We start from the raw sequence: 18,660 nt of genomic DNA, 5'->3' as shown, positions 1-18,660 counted from the left end.
GAAGTCTGTTGAGATTGATCTGGATTTTGAGCTTATCTTCTGGACTGGTGACTATTCCTGCCAATTTAGTGTCGTCTGCAGATCTGGTGAATTCCCTTTCTATGCCCTCATCTAAATCATTTCTATCGAAAAGTACTGGGCCTGAAACAGAACTTTGGGGTACCCCACTGCTTACTTCCCCATGTGTAGATGTAGTTCTAATGAGGATTGATAAGTCCAAACCATTATGAAAAGAAAGCAAAATTGCAATTGCAGGGGGAAAAAGGACATCTCATAGAAGAGAGCAATAATTAGCATTTTGGGGGAAGATTCATCTGGGAGATTACTGCAAATATACTGTTTATATTATTTTTACGAGGCCAATTTGGTTATCAATGACAGACACTCGCAGATACAGAACGTTTATTATGCACATTAGAAAACTACAACATTACATGACTTTTAGATGTAATCGCCATTTAAATTGAGGCACTTGCCATCTTACAAGATTTGAAGTTCCTTAGTAGTTGCTCGGCGCAAAATCTGGGCTGGGGGGGGGAGGAAAATCAAACACATCTCAATGGAACTGCTTCAAAAATTCTTGGGTGTGTCCAACAGTGTGCGGGCGAGCATTATTGCGAACCAACATCACATTGGAAATCAGCATGCCTCGCTTATGAATGGCTCATATGAGTTTTCGTAACATTTCACAGTAGATGTAAGGACCTGCCTAAGCTAGGTCTCCCAAGAAAACAGAACTCTTGAAACAGGCATTGTTTCAAAATGAACTTTTATTGAGAGTTAGTGATAGCAGTAGAGCAAAGCAAGGTCTGATGATTTCCCAGGCGAATGATTACATTCAGGTCTCCAACCCATGTCCAACCATCCATTTCAAATCCAGCCAATCCATAGGCACTGGGTTATATTAGGAATCTAGTGATTTAGTGCCCATCTCAAGGTCTCTGATTTCATTTCCCAACGGTCCCAGGCTCTGTTTGTTCTGTACCAGCCTACTACCGGCCCTGCAGAAAAGGCAGGGACAACCCCTTTACAAACAGCAAGAGGCTGGAACTAAGCTTGCCAAATTTATTAACATAAAACAGAGCAAAACAAGACACGAACCATGAAACAGGAGCTATTCAAACGGTTGCCTTCAGCAAACCAGCCCTCCCACACATTCCCCTTTTAAACAGTTCAGGGCGTGGCTTCTCTCTGCCTCCTTCCGAGGTGCCCCATTGCCTTCCTCTGTTTACTCCTGATTGACTCCTGCATCGGGCGTCCTTGAACAGGGCCAGCTGTGGGTCATCTTCATCCACGCTGTCAGGCTCACACAGCTGGGTCTGTGTCGTAACCAGATGGGAGGGGCCTGGCTGAGGGCTCTGCGGAGCCTCAAGGCCATCATCAGCAAGCTCTCCAACACTCTCAGCAAGCTCTCCAATATCCCCCTCCTCCTCCTCTGAATCATCCGACCCAACTGCCGAACCCACAGGCTGACCCTGAATCACAACACTGTTGCCTGCAGATAAGGCAGATATTTTCAGGCCACATTCCTTTTTCATGAATGGAGGACATTTCAAAGAGCCAGGAAAATACATTCCCCAAGCAAGCAGCCCCTCTCCCACCTGAATGGCAGACCCTGAAAAGGAATACACAGGCAAAGCAATAACAGGAAGGGAAATACATTGAGGGGGTCTGACAGTAGACTTCTGAACTGATGGTCGAACCATGCTCCATCAACTTCACTAGCAGTACTCCTTTGGCATCTTCACATTTGGCGGGATTTTCTATGGCACCACTTCCGGTGTGGTGTTGGGTCACGATAATGCTCGCCTGCACATCGCTAGATGCACCCAAGAACTTTTGAAGCAGTTCCGTTGGGATGTTTTTGATCACACACAAACACCCCATAGCCCAGATTTGGCACCAAGTGACTACTACTAAGGAATTTCAAATCTTGTAAGACGTTATGACAAGTGCCTCAATCTGAATCCCAAATATGTTGAAAAGTAATATAATCTTCTAGTTTTCTAATGTGTGTAATAAAAGTTCTGCATCTGCAAGTGTCGTTGACAACCAAACGGAGGTTTATTTCCAAATCGCCCTCGTATATCTCTAACTTTCCTCTTTCGTCTCCACGGTCAAGGAGGCTGAACTAATGTCAACATGTTATGAAAACATGTTATATTTTAGAAAAGGATTGTTCAAAGAGTGGTGAACCCCCAAGTGTTGTTTTTTTCTTGTTTCTCTTGCTTTTTGCAAATAATGAAAATTTGATTTTAAAAGCGGTCAGATTAGGGGGCTCAGTTCAAAGGGAGCAAATAGAACTAGATAAATGACAAGAACACAGAGACCAGGCCAGTGCTGATGTTGCTGACCTGTCAGTATTCAAAAACCCATGTTGCAGAACGAGACTAGGTTGTATACATTTTTCTTTCGCAACAAGGAGAGCTGGAAACGTGCTTTTTTTTCAGAAAAATGTTGGAGGAGACAAAGCCAGCTACTTGGATTCCCAGTCCCAGTATCCACAGCTGCTATTCATACCTGGCCTAGCGAGGAATTGCACAGATCTCAAAGGAATGAGGATGCAGAGTGCCTCCCCAGACTGGTTCAAGGTTTATATCTTTTGATCCGTCGGCCAAGTGGAAATTGAACGCTTGCACAAGGTTGGTAAAGAAAAGGAAGAGCTCTGTTTTTGCCAAATTTTCTCCCAAACATGCTCGATGACCTAGGAAAGGAGAGGAAAACAACAAATCAGTGCTGACAGGGAGTGATTATGGCAGAGATGGGGAACCATGGCCCCTTTATGACTGTGGACTTCAGCTCCCAGAATTCCTGAGCCAGCATGGCTGTCTTAGGAATTCTGGGCGTTGAAGTCCACAGGTGATAAAAGGATTGGGCAACTATGCTCCATTTACAACCTGTGGACTTCAATTCCCAGAATTCCTGAGCCAGCACAGCTGTGTTAGGAATTCTGGGAGCTGAAGTCCACAAGTCATAAAAGGGCCATCGTCCCCCACCCCTGATTAGAGTTTACAATGTGATTGACCTGGATTCCCTTGGACACTGTTGTCCATAACCGTTCCCGGTAAGGAGAATACAGGAAGTCCTTGACTTATAAACATTTGTTCAGTGGCCATTCAAAGTGGCAACAACTTTGAAAAAAGTGACTTATGATGGGTTTTCATACTGATGATTGTTTGAGGGGCAAAACAAGAACAGTCAACATATCATTAAAGATTCAATGGAATTTTAACAAGCTGAACGAGCACCTAGAGAAAATGGGATGAAAGCTTCTCGACAGGTGAAATTGCCTTCCTTGTCAAGGAAATGGTTTGGGTTGAAGGTGTGGGGTGTCTCCCACTCATTGGCATCATACAAGGCAGAAGCCAGGTTCGGGTAAAAGATGGTGCCCTGTGGAAAAGAGAAGATGCACTTAAGTTTGGCCTTTCGCCCTAAAGGAAGAAAAAAAAAGGTTATATCTGCTGGTAATGTAGGCCGAAGTGAGAAATCTCAATACATGGCTTTAAAGATCGCTCTTCTAAAAAATACAAATAGGTTAAGGCTGGGCAGTTGAAAAAAAATATCCTGAGGGAAAGGGAAATTTGATTTGTTGCCATAAAAATGGTATATACGTCTCTATGGTGAGAGAGAAGCCGAGTTCAACTCGAAAGAGATCAAACATCCCTTTTTGTCCGTGTGTGAAGAAAGAAAGGACTTTGTGTCTTTAAAATGTTTGCGCTTCTGCATTAAAAAAGAATAAAACAATAAGAATAAAATAGAATTTGCCTAAAGAGCCTGACAGGAACTGCCTGAACCGCCGTTGTAAGTTGATGCGGTCACATGACGTCGCACAGAGTTCTCAGTCCAATTTCCGTATAGCATGTGGTTCCTCTAGCAATTCGGTGGGGAGAAGTAAAGAACGCTCCAGAACACAGGAATTCATTTACCTTTCTAAAGCGAAATTTCTGGATCATCGTATCTCTTATACAGTATCTGGGTATTCCTATCGCGACGACATTGCTAAAGCGCTGGATTTCGTGCACCACCGCATTTGTGTATGGAAGATTCTTGCGATCCTCGTAACAGATTGGCTGGCCCGGTGGTATAAAGGCATCAATTTCCTTTTGAACTTTGGCTGGGGAGAAACAAAGATTTTGCACATTGACTAGAGCTAGGAGTGAATAAGCATCCAGCTGTGGCCCCAGCTGTCCATGGTCTATTAATGGCAGAAGCTCAGCCCAGGAGAAGCACGTTATCTAGACCAGGGGTGTCCAACCTTGGCGTCTTGAACTTTAGTGGACTTGAACTCCCAGAATTCCCCCACCAGCCATACTCTCTGAGGAATTCTGTAAGTTGAAGTCCACAAGTCTTAAAGTTGCCAAGGTTGGACACCCCTGAGGCATCACCTTTTTTCAAATGTTTCTACGCATCCAAGTAGGCCAAGCAGAATGGGCGTCCTTGGGATTTGAAATTTCTAGTATTTTTCCACTTAAGTTGGCAAGTGATTGGTTTTAACAGGCCCCTGAGAGGGTCTTGGAGGATCCCTGATAGTCCTAGCCCCATACTTTTAAGAAATAGGTTCATCTGTTTTAAGAAATAGCTGAGATTGACTTTGTTTACACTCTCTTAAGTTTCAGCCCACTTCTAAGCAATTTCTGAGGCATGCATAAATGTAATATTGCATAAGATAATTTAGGCTGAATGAAGCTTAGATAATATTACAACAAAAGCTACAAATAAGCAATGGGTTTTGTCTATTCAGAAGAGATGAGCAAGCGTTGATCAAAATATATACAGCCGTTGGTCTAGGGCACAGGTCTGCAACCCGCGGCTCCGGAGCCGCATGCAGCTCTTTCAGCCGTCTCCTGCGGCTCCCAGTCCTCTGCCATGTGCAGTCCCCCCCAAAAAAAGTGGGACTAAAAAAGTTCAACCAATCAATTCAAGTATGCAGGGTAGGTGCATATCTCGCCTTGGCTCCACTCTTCAGTCAAATCCTGTTCTGCGCATGCGCGCATGTATGCGCACATGCACACATTTTTTTTGCGGCTCCCAGTTTTTCCTTTTGTGAGGGAACCAGTTCCGAGTGGCTCTTTCACTGTTTCAGATTGCTGACCCCTGGTCTAGGGTGTAAAAGAAGGCTATCTTGGGTATGCTTGGCACACCCTGAACATCTGCTGGGTTTACTGAAAAGTAAACCGTTACTCTTCCCCCAACACTCCATTCACTCTCTGTGATTTATATGTTCTTATCATGCCAGTGGCCTGAACAGCCGAAGTCAAGCCCTACTTGGACCATCTCATACTTTGAGAGGGAAAAAAATAGCTTGACATTTGATTATAGGTAGCCCTTGACTTATGACCATTACTTATGACATCAACGGTTTAAAATTACAACGGCGCTAAATGAAGAGACTTATGAACTTTGCCTTAAGTTAGTCACTGCTGTGCTCCTGGGATCATGTGAACAAAATTCAGGTGCTTGGCAAACCACCTGCCCTTATGACTGACGACAAGACCAAGTGTGCCGCTCCTGAGGCACCCCATGCTCCACTTAATGACCCACATGGTCATTTAACGACCACAAAAATCCCTTTTTAAAAAATTTGATAAAACTATGGAATAAATGGAGATATTGGTTAATGCCAGGAATTTCTCCTTTAACATCAGTGCTGGAAATGGAGAAATTCCCTAAGATTGAATTGAAAGAATGGATTAGTAAATTTAAAAAAAAATCAGATATATAAATGGGAATACTGGAAGAACAAGATAAAGAATATAATGCAATTAAAGAATGCTTTATCAGATATTAAATTGGTTGAATTCAATACAATTAGAGAAATGGATTAAAACGGAAGAAAAATTCGAGGTGAAAGATAAACAGTTAACAAAATTTGAAATGGTTATAAAAGAAAACGAGGTAAAGGAAGAATATATAGGTAAAGGAAGAATTGGGAAAATATATAGAATATTAACTGAACTAGAAGATAAAGCAAAAGGTTTAAAATTAATTTGGGAAACAGATTTAGGAGAAATAAATGATAAAGATTGGAAGAATATTTGGAATAGAAGAGTATATAAGAATATGTCCGTTAGAGTTAAGGAAAATGGATATAAAGTGATATGGAGGTGATACCTAACACCACATAAATTAAATCAAATAGATATTAAATATACAAATATTTGTTGGAGGTGCGAGAAAGAGATTGGAAGATATAAACATATGTGGTGGGATTGTGATAGCGCACAAAAGATATGGGACACTGTGTTTTGGGAAATTAGAGAACTTTTGAATGTAAATTTAGGTATGTCACCGAGGAATGCATTAGTGTTACTGGTGGAAAAACAAGATATAAATGAAGCAAAAAAGGAATTGATTGTAAATTTGATAATGGCAGCTAGATTAGTGATGGCTAAATATTGGAGACAGAAATGGGTTATTCAAAGAAATGAGTGGTATAATGAAATATGGAATATGGCAATAAATGATAAATTAACAACAGAAATTAAATTTAAAAAGGGATCATTAAAGTAAATAATTATAATGAAATATGGGAGGATTTTATAAAAACAGTGTTGATGGAAGAGAAAGGGAATAAACCTACTTAGGAATATATGCTGTTTTGGAGGGGATAAGGGCACAGTTGAAATATATTGTATATTGTTAGTTGTTATATGAGAAAAAATGTAGGTAATAAAAATGATCTCGGGTGGGGGTGCACTGTAATATTTGTATTTTTATATTGTTTTCTTTTTAAACTTATATGTATTATGTTTGTATTATTTGAATTTGAATAAAATTAAATAAATAAATTTTAAAAATGACCGCAATGGAGAAAGAGGGTTTGGAGTTATTAAATGAGGTAGCCCGCTTAGCAAATAGATAGTAGTATTGATCTATTATAGATCGTAATGAGCAGCCTGCATTATGATTGTAAGTTGAGAACTACCTATAACTAAAGAATTATTCCAATAATAATTGTCAATTACAAATGAAGATGCTACCAGCAGCTTCAGGCATTGAGTATAATTGGGCTATAAAGGTCCCTTCTATCTCATCCAAGTTATGATTCTTCTCTCACCTTGAATGTCAGGATAAAGTACCATATACAACAATGCCCAGTAGAGAGTGGTGCTCGATGTCTCTGTTCCCCCCATAAAGAGATCAAAGATGCTCTGAACCATGTTCTTTTCATCATAGTGAGGTTGGGGGTGGTTTTTCGTCTGCAGAACAAAAATTGAGAAATGAATACCTGAGAAATCTCGAAGGCCATCACTTCCTTCCAGTCCTTGCCTGACAGAATCCATGTTAGAATGCATTTTGTATTGCAGAATCAATACAGGATCATTCAGCCAGTAGATGGCAGTGTTTAGTTTGCATCTATGGTTATAATCTATGGTTCTCTTTATTCTGGGGAGAGTTTCCTATTTCCTGTTAGAGTTTAAAACAGTTGAGCAGTAAAGCACATGGTGATGGTACTCTTTGTTTTTCCTCTGCAGTGCTATATATAAACAGACTTTCTGACATTGCCAATTTCAACAGCTGCAACCTTCTCCCTCGAGGGAAGGCAGGGTCAAAAAAGGCAGGCATTTGCTCCTGTGGGTCTCAGAGCCCTGGCTTCCTCTCCGATGCTGCATTGTCACAATCCCGAGAGAAGACAATACTCAAGACTATTATACAGCTTGCTGGCTGGGGAATTTTTGGAGTTGAAGTCCACCCATCTTGAAGCTGCCAAGGTTGGAAAGCCTTTATACGATAAAGTATCTAACAGTCATACAAAAAAAGAGCTCCCACTTACTTTCTCTATTTCAGCCAGGTAAAGATGAATGAAGTCTTGGTTTTTTTCTCCATGGTCTGCTTCTTGGTGCTTCTTGATCTCCTTTCTTATGAATGACCAAACAAAGTCACGCAATGATAATGCCGTCTTGTGAGGTCCTGGGAGAAACTTCATAATCCAGGGGAAACTATTGTACATCTGGCGGAAGAGAAGAAAAATCACCAGAGATGGCTGGCTATGTCAATATAATAAAGAAAAAGGAATTAAACAGGGGGAAAAGGAACTGATTTGAGAGCAAAATCCTGGAGAAAAAAACTGGAGAATGTCCTTGGCAGTAATGATCAAGACTTTGATGTGACGAGAACATTCCACACTGCTTCCTTTACTCCAGGATGAATTAAATTTGGGTTGTTTTGAATATCTTTGGAGAAAGAGGCATAAGAGAAAAACTGAGTGTCAGTGAGAGATTATTTTCTTATTTTTATAATTTTTCTTTTTTCCCCCCTTATTTTTATTGCTTTTGTCTTTTCATTTTTCTGTTGTAGTTGCAATATATCTGTCAGGATTTTGATAGATGAAACCAGTAAAAGAACTTCAAGGCAAGAAGTCTTCCTTAAAGAACATTTTATTAGGGATGATGCTCAGGGTTATGTTGCCGGCGAGGCAGCTCAGGGCTCCTTCGGTAATAGTGATGGTCAGGTCATTGTATTTTTAACCATTTTAGGGTTCTGAGAATGTCCAGGCATTTTTAACTTTTACTTTAGTAGAACACAATACTGAGGCAGAATTCCAGGTCGCTTGTTAAATAAAACTATAAAGCAGGAAGACATAGGAACATTAAGACTAGAGTCTCAAATTAATGTAACTGATCTTTAGATTAAAGTCTGAGAATATCATTTCACCTTAGAGGGGAACATCAGAGTATCATAAGCAGGGATTTTTCATCTTAATAATCTGGTTGTCCTTGTCTTTGAAAGGTGCTTTTTCAAAAGGCAACTGGACTCTTTGTTTTTCCTTGAAGAAGTTTCACTTGTCATTCAAGAAGCTTCTTCACTTCTGACTGAATGGTGGAGAATGGAAGGATTCATATTCTTTGCAGCCATCTGGTCTTTAGTACTCTTTCTGAGGGTCGTTGAGGCCACTTTAATGGCTCTCAGGGAGAATACTAACAGCCAGATGACTCCAAAAATATAAATCCTCCCATTCTCCACCATTCAGTCAGAACTGAAGAAGCTTCTTGGATGACAAGCGAAACATCTTCAAGGAAAAACAAAGTCCAGTTGACTTTTGAAAAAGTACCTTTGGGACAACCATCACCTGGATGACTGAGAATCTCCAAAGACAAGCGGCTGTCCTTTTTGGGATTATTTGTGCAAAACCTCAGAGATAAGGGTTTTCAAAATATTGTAAACAGGAGTTTTGTACATCAGCATATTAGCAAAAAGGAATCCAAAATAGACATAAATACAGGTAGTCCTCAACTTACAGTCAGTCATTAAGCAAGTCCCAATGTTTTGACAGACCTACCTGGGGGCGGGGAATACTTTATAATCCAAATTCAACTTCTGATGATTATCCTTCACACCACACCACACCAGACATGTGATCACACTTTGGCATTCAAAAATTAGGCCACATCAGCATCCCACATGGCGTGTTTTACAATGTTTTTGCTAAAAAAAAACAGCATTTGCTTCTATTTTGGGCAGGGCAAAATCGTGTTTAAATTGAACCATTGCTTTGCTTAATGTGGTTGGCATTTGCTTTAATGATGGTGGAATTGGTTAATGATTGCCACAAAAAATAGTATAAAATTGTGTGACTGACCCGTTCTATGACCATCACACGTTACGACCATGATGGGCCAGCACCATTATGGTCATAACTCAAGGACTATCAGTACTTGGAAAACCCAACCAATCTCACTCAGCAAGGTTGCGGTCAAAAAGATGACTGCCACCACAATTCAATCAAAGATCTGTCCTTTTCACATCTGTGCTACATGTGTGACCCACAAAAAATGGGAGCGGGTCCTCGATTGCACCATTGTGGCTGCCATTTTGATTTTTGGACTCCTCTCCCTGTGGATAAGCCTGCTTTCCAGCTAGTATTTAGTACCTACTGCAGGTTTTTGACCCTTCACATTCTAGGCCTGTTCAGTGACCATAATATTTTGGTTGTCTTTAAAAACAATGGAAAGAAGGAACTTCCGGTTAGGTGTTGTGGCGTGAGAGACGCAAGGTTAGAGCTCCATCTTCTAGGGAACGGTTGCTGGAATTGGATATGTGTAGTTTAATGAAGAGAAGGGTGAGGGGTGACGTGATAGCAGTGTTCCAATATCTCATGGGCTACCACAAAGAAGAGGGAGTCAAGCTATTCTCCAAAGCACCTGAAAGCAGGACAAGAAGCAACAGATGGAAACTAGTCAAGGAGAGAAGCAACCTAGAACTAAGGAGAAACTTCCTGACGGTTAGAACAATTAACCAGTGGAACAACCTGCCTCCACAGGTGGTGAATGCTCCAACACTGGAGGTTTTTAAGAAGAGACTGGACAGCCATTTGCCTGAAATGGTATAGGGTTTCCTGCCTGAGCAGGGGGTTGGACTAGATGACCTCCAAGCTCCCTTCCAACTTTATATTATTATTATTATTATGTTCGATTTCACCCTGCTGGGGACCCTGAAAAGGGTCAAATGTTGCCCTGGAGTGGCGACGAAGAAGGAGGGGAACCTTGTCAATTGCAGTGGGGCAGCAGCCCTTCCGCTGGATCTGAGGAAGCCTCCAAACCAGCGAAGAAAAGAATGGCTATATTCATGTGGCCAGTCACAAGCTGTTGACAACTGAAATAAGCACTAATTAGCAATTTTTGAGTAATGTAGATGGAACTAGGTGAGACTTTATCCTCTTTTTATGACCTTAATATTACTTTCCTGGAAAAAAAGTGCGCAAAGCAAAGAATCCTCCCCATTGAGAGAGGGAAGGGAAGTTTTTGCCCCACGAACTCAGGAAAAGAAAAGCGGCAAATTAATTGCTTTGGGGGAAAATAGAGAAAACTATAAGATCAATTTGGAATGAATACAGATATATAGATTTGAAATTTGGGACTTAAAAGTACCATTGAGCCTTTTTTTTAAAAAAAAGCTATTTGGAAGTCTGTAAAATAGGCTTGGATTTGGAAAGCTGGAAGGCAGTGTCAACGACATCTAGTGGAGAAATCACGGCACTACAATTTATTATGCTTAAAGGAAACTTGGCTTGAAGCACAAACTTAGATAAGACTCTTTGTTGTTCCTGGAAACTTTCAGTTTTGCAGACTGCAGCTGGGAAAAGGAAAAAAAAACCCTCTTGGGCTGCTTATCTGTGTTGGTGACCCTATTGGACTATAAAGACTACATACAAAAACAAAATGGGTGCTCCATACTTAGCCTTAAATGGTAAAAAAAACCATCTTTAACACTTGTCTCTGAAGTCCCCAGCTTAATATAACAAGAAAATGTTAATGAATCTCAGAGAGAAATACTTTCTATGTTGAAATCAATCCAAGAGACAATTGTTTTATTTCATGATGAGACTAAAAATAACGCAAATGAGATAAAACAACAATTTTCTTACCTAAACTTACAAATCCAGACAATTACCATAAAGAAGGAAGTACAAACCCAGAAAATGGAAGGAAAATTAGAAGAAATGGATCCAAAGATGGAGGACCTAAAGGAAGGAATTAACAGCAGATACAAATGAAAAATTAGAAGATGCAGCGATAACACAGGAAATGGAAACAATATCTTACTTGTCAAGATCTCAGAACACATTGAGGATAAGGAAGAAGAGCTGATCGAATAGATGATAAAGCTGTTAGGAGAAATGCTGAATATTGACAAACAAGAAATGAAAAGAAAAACTGAAGGAGAAGGATGGACGCTGTTTAATGAATATAAATGGGTTGAGCATTCTTCCAAAAATACTTCAGTCAAATTCTCTTCCTCATTCCGAACAATATATACAAAAACAGAGGAAGAATTACTTGATGATTCAAATGCATTGACTTGGAAAGTTATTTGGCAAAGGAAGAAAGCTAGAGTAAGACTGAAGAAAATAGAGGTTTTGACATATTAGATGGGATATTATATTATTAAACAGATGTTTGAATATGGTAAAGAAAAAAGATAACTGTTAAAAATAAAAGTATTATTATAATTAAAAGGATTTTGTTGTTAGTGTGAAGTCGTGTCCGACCCATCGCGACCCTATGGACAACGTTCCTCCAGGCCTTCTCTACCATCTTCTGGAGTCCATTTAAGCTCACGCCTCCTGCTTCAGTGACTCCATCCAGCCACCTCATTCTCTGTCATCACCTTCTTCTCTTGCCCTCAACCTTTCCCAGCATTAGGCTCTTCTCCAGTGAGTCCTTCCTTCTCATTAGGTGGCCAAAGTAGGATAGGATTTGTAACTAGAATATCATACTTTGTTATGAGATGGGAAATATGAAAATTCTAAAAGAGTTTGAATAAGGGAAGCTTTTGGTTATCCAAATATAATTTATTATGAGAAAATTATAAGCGCTAGAGATATTTTGAACATTGATGAGAAATTAAAATTTTTAAAAAGTAGGAAAAACCGGAATTGATTGAACAAATGGATTTTAAGTGCAAATGCAATTGAGATATATTCTGGCTACTAAAGATATTATAAACTGACACTATCGATATTATGTGATGAAGATATCACAAGTTGTTTACAAAGTACTCATGATTGTAAAATTAGAAAACTAATAAAATATTTATATATAAAAGAAAAAGGGAAAGGAAAGAAGGTATCACTCACGTTACTTGTGAAACTGCTAGCAACACTGAAAAGCTTCTCCATGGCTTCCAGCAGCTTATGAAAAGTCTCATCTTCTATGGAGAAACGATATCCAAACACCAGTACAGAAATCACGTTGGAAACTGCAAGGTTCAGGGCCAAATAAGGATTCATGGGTTTTCCTGCAAAGGGAAAGGAATTTGGTGGCTGCCATGTCTCTTGCAGAGAAGGACTAGTGGTGATGTGATATCTGTCTGTCTGTCTGTCTGTCTGTCTGTCTGTCTGTCTATCTATCTATCTATCTATCTATCTATCTATCTATCTATCTATCTATCTCTAGCTATTATCATCTACCATCTATCTATATCTATCTATCTATCTATCTATCTATCTATCTATCTATCTATCTATCTATCTATCTATCTTTCTATATCTATCTATATCCTATTATCTATCTGTCTCTATCTTTCTAAATCTATATCTATCTATCTATATCTATCTCATCTATCTGTATCATCGATCATCTATCTATATCTAGTTATCATCTATCTATCTATCTATCTATCTATCTATCTATCTATCTATCTATCCATCTATCCATCTATCTATATCTATCTATATCATCAAACTGTATCATCGATCATCTATCTATATCTAGCTATTTATCTATCTCATCTATCTATAACTTTTATCATCTATCTATCTATCATCTATCTATCTATCTCTATCTATCTATCTATCTATCTATCTATCTATCTATCTATCTATCTATCTATCTATCTATCATTTATCCTCTCTCTCTCTATTTATTTACTTATTGGCCCATCTTACATTTCCTTGCTCAAAACATGAAAAAAAGGATTAACGCTTTGATTGTGTGAGCCATCATCTTGATCTTTTTTGACACTTTGTCTTCCCTTGCAGACACTGGAGAACTGACTTCAGACTGTCCTATTTGTCTGAGCCTTTACATTTCAGAAAATTAAAACAATACAGGTTTCTGACAAAAAATAAATAAACGCACTCGTCTTCATTGTACCTTCACTTTTCCTGAACTCTTCCACCAATTTCTCTGCTTCCTCTTGGATCTGATACTGCACAGTGCTCTTCCCCATGCCGAGGACCTTCAGAGTCGCCATTGAAAATCTCCTTTGGTGCTTCCAGTTCTGACCCTTGGAAAGCAGAATCCCTGACGACGCAGAACCACAAAATGACAGATGATTGGCCTTATTCCAGTCTTTAGAACTGACAGAAAGGCAAAATACCCTTCTCAGAATGTGATAGCAACAGCAAGAACCAGGGGACGTAGAATTATATACCGCTTCACAGTGCTTTGCAGCCCTCTCGGAGCAGTTTACAGAGTCAGCCTCTTGCCCCCCAACAATCCAGGTCCTCATTTTACTGACCTCAGAAAGAGGGAAGGCTGAGCTGACCTTCAGCCGGTCAGAATCGAACTGCTGGCAGAGGGCATTATCATAAAACAGAAAGACTAAACTAGGCTAACTAAAAAAGGGACAAAAGAATTAAGGGAAACAAAGCAAGAAGAAAAGCAGAAAAACATTAGAAACAAAGAAATAAATAACCAAGAAAAATACTGGGGAGGGAGAAGAAATAAAGTAAAAAAGCAAAGCCCCAAACCCATGCAATGAATCAATTCAAATTTCACAATTGCATTAACATTCTACTATTTTCAAGTATTGATTTTTGATTAATAAAAAATTGCTAGCATTTATTCTCTGAACATGTCTCTATTCTGGTTATCTTGCATATTGTCCAAAGTGATTTCTGTCATTTTCTTTTTTAACGTATGATAGCAATAAATTGTCAGAATAATCTCAGGGAAGGTTCCTCCAATATAGTTAATCCTTGATTTAAGACCACAATTGGGAGCAGAATTCCCATTGTTCAACAGGGTGGTTGTTAAGCGAGACCCATCCAGTTTTACAATCTTTTTAATCTTTTTTACAAGCTGAGCCCTGTTGGTGCAGTTGTTAAGAATGCAGCAGTGCAGACTTTAAACCTGAACTTTTTTTTACTAGATATAATGCCAGAAAAGATTAACAAACAAAGCCTATATTTGATTTTACAGTGGCAGCAAGAATAATATTTGTGCAATATTGGAAAAATGAGGGAACACCACCAGATGCAGAAATAATTAAAAAAAATACTGGAATGCACAGAGATGGACAGACTGACTATGAGACTGAAAGAAAAAGAAGAAACAGAATATTAGCAGACATGGGACTTACTTTACCAATGGTTAAAGGAAAGAATGAAGGATTAGGAATCAAATATGTATTAGCATTTTTAAACTCAGACAGCACATTGGTTGAAAAATTATTATTGTATGTAAAGAAAAATTGATAAAATCTTATATATATATATATATATATATATATATATATATATATATATATATATATATATATATATATATATATATATATATATATATATATATATATATATATATATATATATATATATATATATATATATATATATATATATATATATATATATATATATATATATATATATATATATATATATATATATAAAGAATACAGCAGTGCAGGCTTCCAAGATAAACAGCAATTTCAAGTGAAATTGCTGGGTGGGACACTGTCTGAAACACTGGCAGCTGCATTCAGAAGTGCCACACCTTGGTCAGTCAAGTATTTCCTTATATAGGCAGCAACAGCCAATCACAGAGTTCCACATGTCAGTGCACATAGTATTAGCCAATCACATTCCATTCTTTTCCCGCTCTTTTCCTTGTCTCTGAGTCTGTGTAAGTGTTCTTCCGGCCTTCGTAAAATGGCGCCCCTAATGCAAGCACAGTTTGCTGCGTCACAGGAGGTTTTTAAGAAGAGATTGGACAGCCATCTCTCTAAATTGGCATAGGGGGCTGGATGAGAAGAGCTCAAAGTCCCTTCAAACTCTCTCAATCTGTTAAAACTATATGGAAAATAAAGTTTTAATCCCACTGAACCATTCATTCAGCTTAATGAATGCCATTGCTCTGTTCCTTTATTGGAGGGGAGGATGGCCTATAATCCTTTGCTTTATTGCTTTATAGTGGGTTGAAACACCATCTTTACTGAATTAAGCATTTTAGATGTCCGAACAGGCCATTTAAATTCTCGAAAACCAATTGAAGCCTAATCCAGCTGAATAAACTGTGTGTGAATGCAACTCCGAGACACAACTAGGGTGTTTGGGAAACAAATCTAACCAAATTGGGGATTGCGAGGTGTTTGGGGGGAGCTTCAGCTGCTTCTCTTGAGTGGAATGACTTGCCTCCAGAAGATGTGAATGCTCCAACACTGGATTTTTTTTAAAGAAGAGACTGGACAGCCATTTGTCTGACATGGTATAGAATTTCCTGCCTGAGCAGGGGGTTGGACTAGATGACCTCCAAGGTCCCTTCTGGTTCTGTTATTCTTCTATTCTTTTATGACCATGGGGATGCTGCAATGTAAGTGTGGGAACCTTTTTTTCAGTGCTGCTGTAACTTCAAGCAGTTGCCAAATGAATGGTTGTAACTACTCAAAGATTATATGTAGACTGAGTGCCTTGTAGCCTGTAAGAGTGGGAACCTCTTTCAGTGCTGTGGTAACTTCAAGCAGTTGCTAAATGAATGGTTTTAACTACTCAAAGACTGCATGTAGACTGAGTGTCTTGTAGCTTGTAAGTATGGGAACCTCTTTCAGTGCTGTTGTAACTTCAAGCAGTTGCTAAATGAATGGTTGCAACTAGTCAAAGATTATCTGTACACTGAGTGCCTTGTAGACGTAGGAGCCAAACAAATGAACAGGTCAAACATTTTGCCATTCAGTCATTTTAAGAAAGTTACTTTTCCTTTGTAAAATTGTGTACACTTTTATTAGCTAAGCTTCTTCATCACTTGAACCAAAAACGTAATTTGTACCAGAACAAAAGCTTTTTCTGCATTCAGCAATGCCAAAATCTACTGATCTGGGTTTTTAGGAATGATACATTGGCCAAAACTCTAATATTATCTGAAGTTTGTTGCTTGAGCGGGAAGAATGAGTGTTGGTCCTGCCGTCTATAACTTTCTCACCAAAGCCACTTCTTAAAATCTCAGTGTCAGCATCAGGTAATATTTTGCACAATTCACAGGATCCTTCTCACCTTTCAAAAAGTTTAGTATACCAAGATCACAATCTAAAGCTGGCAGGTCCTGTTTTTAAACGAGATTTCTTTAATAAAACCGAAACTATTCTTGCCTTAATATTTTTGTAGTGCTCTGCAGTTATTTCATCTGGCCCTAGAATCTTTCCAGATTCCATCATAGCAACGGTGTCACCAATTTCCTTAACATTAAATTTGCAGCTACATCTTCTTCCATGGAAGTTCAAACACCTGGAAGATTTATTTCATTTCTCAAAAATACATATGCTCAGTATGTCACTATTTAAGGATGTAAATTACATTAATGTCATTCTGATCTTTGTGAATTATCCCAGTCTGAAAAAGGTGACTGATGACTAGTCCTCACACTTATAACAGTTAAAAGTAAACTGCACCTGGCATGTATTTATGATGGTTTGCAGCATCCTGGGGTCACATAATGAACATTTGTGACTTTCCCCGGCAGCTTCTGACAAGCAAAGCCAATGGGGGAAGCTGGATTCACTTAATGACTGTGGCAAAACAGTAGTAAAATCAGGCATAACTCACTTAACAACCTCCTCACTTAGCAACAGAAGTTCCAGTCCCAAACGTGGTTGCAAATTGAGGATCAGTTGTACCACAACGGAGGTGACACCAAACAAATGGACATTGTCCTGTCTCCTGTGCCCACATCTGAAAAAAAGTTGATTGTTCTTACCTTTGTTATTTGCCACTGCTTTAAAAAAAGGGAGCAAAGGCCGGCCAGAAAGATCTTCAGGGTGGGTGGTGAGACCCTCCTTCACTGTCTGGAAACCTTCTAACATAATCACAGGGCATGTCCCAAACCACAACGTGAAGATATTCCCGTAGATCTTCGACATCTGTTAGAAAAACCATCCCAGGCGGTCCTTAAGATGCTTGTCTTTAAGATTCTTGGCTTAGGCTGGTGACTAGGAGGAGGAGGAGGAGGAGGAGGAGGAGGAGGACTATGGGGTTCAGATTTGGCAGTCAATTGTGGTGGGAAGTCAAGGATTACCTGTACTGGGTCCTAGTTTTGGCCAATCCTTGTTGATTTAAAAGTTTTTAAAAATATTTTTCACCTTTTCCTATTCTTGCTTTTATCCTATTGTGAGGCACCCAGAGTCACAGTGATAGTGAAAGGGGCAGCAGATACATTTAATAAAGAAATAAGTCAAGCAGATGTTGAAAGATCTTAAAAATATGGAGGGTTGGAGAAAATAGTTGGGGAAAATATTTGTTTTTATTCATTCATTCATTCATTCATTCATTCATTCATTCATTCATTCATTCTCAACCCCGTTACTCTTAGAAGACAAAGAGTAGCTCTTACGAAAAAGGAAATTGATTTGACCATCCCCTCTTTGGCCACACAAAAGCCACAATGTCACTTAACAATAAATTATCTGTGCATCTCCCCTAACAGAAATTTGTTCTTTGATCCGTGTCAATCAGCTGGTGAAAGGGATAGACAACTCATACCTCAGTCAAGAGTTCCCGGTTTAGGTGAAGAAATTTGGGACGCCACAAGCATCCGATGAAAGGCAGAGGTGTCGGCCCTGGTGGATAGCGCCTTCTTTGAAACTGCAGCCTCACCAGTTGGACAACCAGGAGGCAGAGCAGGAGGAAAATGAAGCTTAGCGCCAGCATTTCAATGCAGCTTCTCAAAGCAGTGTGCTGGGACTTTGTTTGCAGAATCCTTTTGTCCTTCTGATTTTGTTCCCGTGGGCAGGATCCTGCACAGAGGATTTCAATCTGCCCTCCTTCTTTGGCAAGTCTGCTTCCAGTCCCACCTCTCTGCTTCAGGGCATTTTCATCTTTGGATCCTCTTCAGAAAATTTTGTTATAAGCTTAATGGAAGAAATAGCATGTCTAGCTGAGTGACTTCTCTTACACTGGTGTGGCTTGTGTGAAAGACTGAACTGGCTTGGCTGTACATGAAGTCC

The 18,660-nt window shown here is 39.3% G+C and overlaps 1 protein-coding gene across 1 annotated transcript; it reads right to left on the bottom strand.

Moving 5' to 3' along the window:
- Positions 1 to 2,525: 2,525 nt before the first annotated feature.
- Positions 2,526 to 18,364, bottom strand: LOC308669029 (cytochrome P450 2J2-like; the record flags this gene model as incomplete). The annotated part of the gene is made up of 9 exons (XM_081329470.1): positions 2,526 to 2,704; positions 3,249 to 3,390; positions 3,927 to 4,114; positions 7,058 to 7,199; positions 7,775 to 7,951; positions 12,578 to 12,738; positions 13,596 to 13,745; positions 17,415 to 17,577; positions 18,197 to 18,364. The coding sequence occupies 9 exons, from the start codon at positions 18,362 to 18,364 to the stop codon at positions 2,526 to 2,528; spliced, it is 1,470 nt and encodes a 489-aa protein (XP_081185596.1).
- Between the last annotated feature and the right edge of the window lie 296 nt (positions 18,365 to 18,660).

The sequence above is a fragment of the Vipera berus genome (assembly GCF_964194415.1).
Source record: "Vipera berus genome assembly, chromosome: 5".
In the NCBI taxonomy this organism is placed as follows: domain Eukaryota; kingdom Metazoa; phylum Chordata; class Lepidosauria; order Squamata; family Viperidae; genus Vipera; species Vipera berus.
This window is presented reverse-complemented; position numbering and strand designations above follow the sequence as displayed.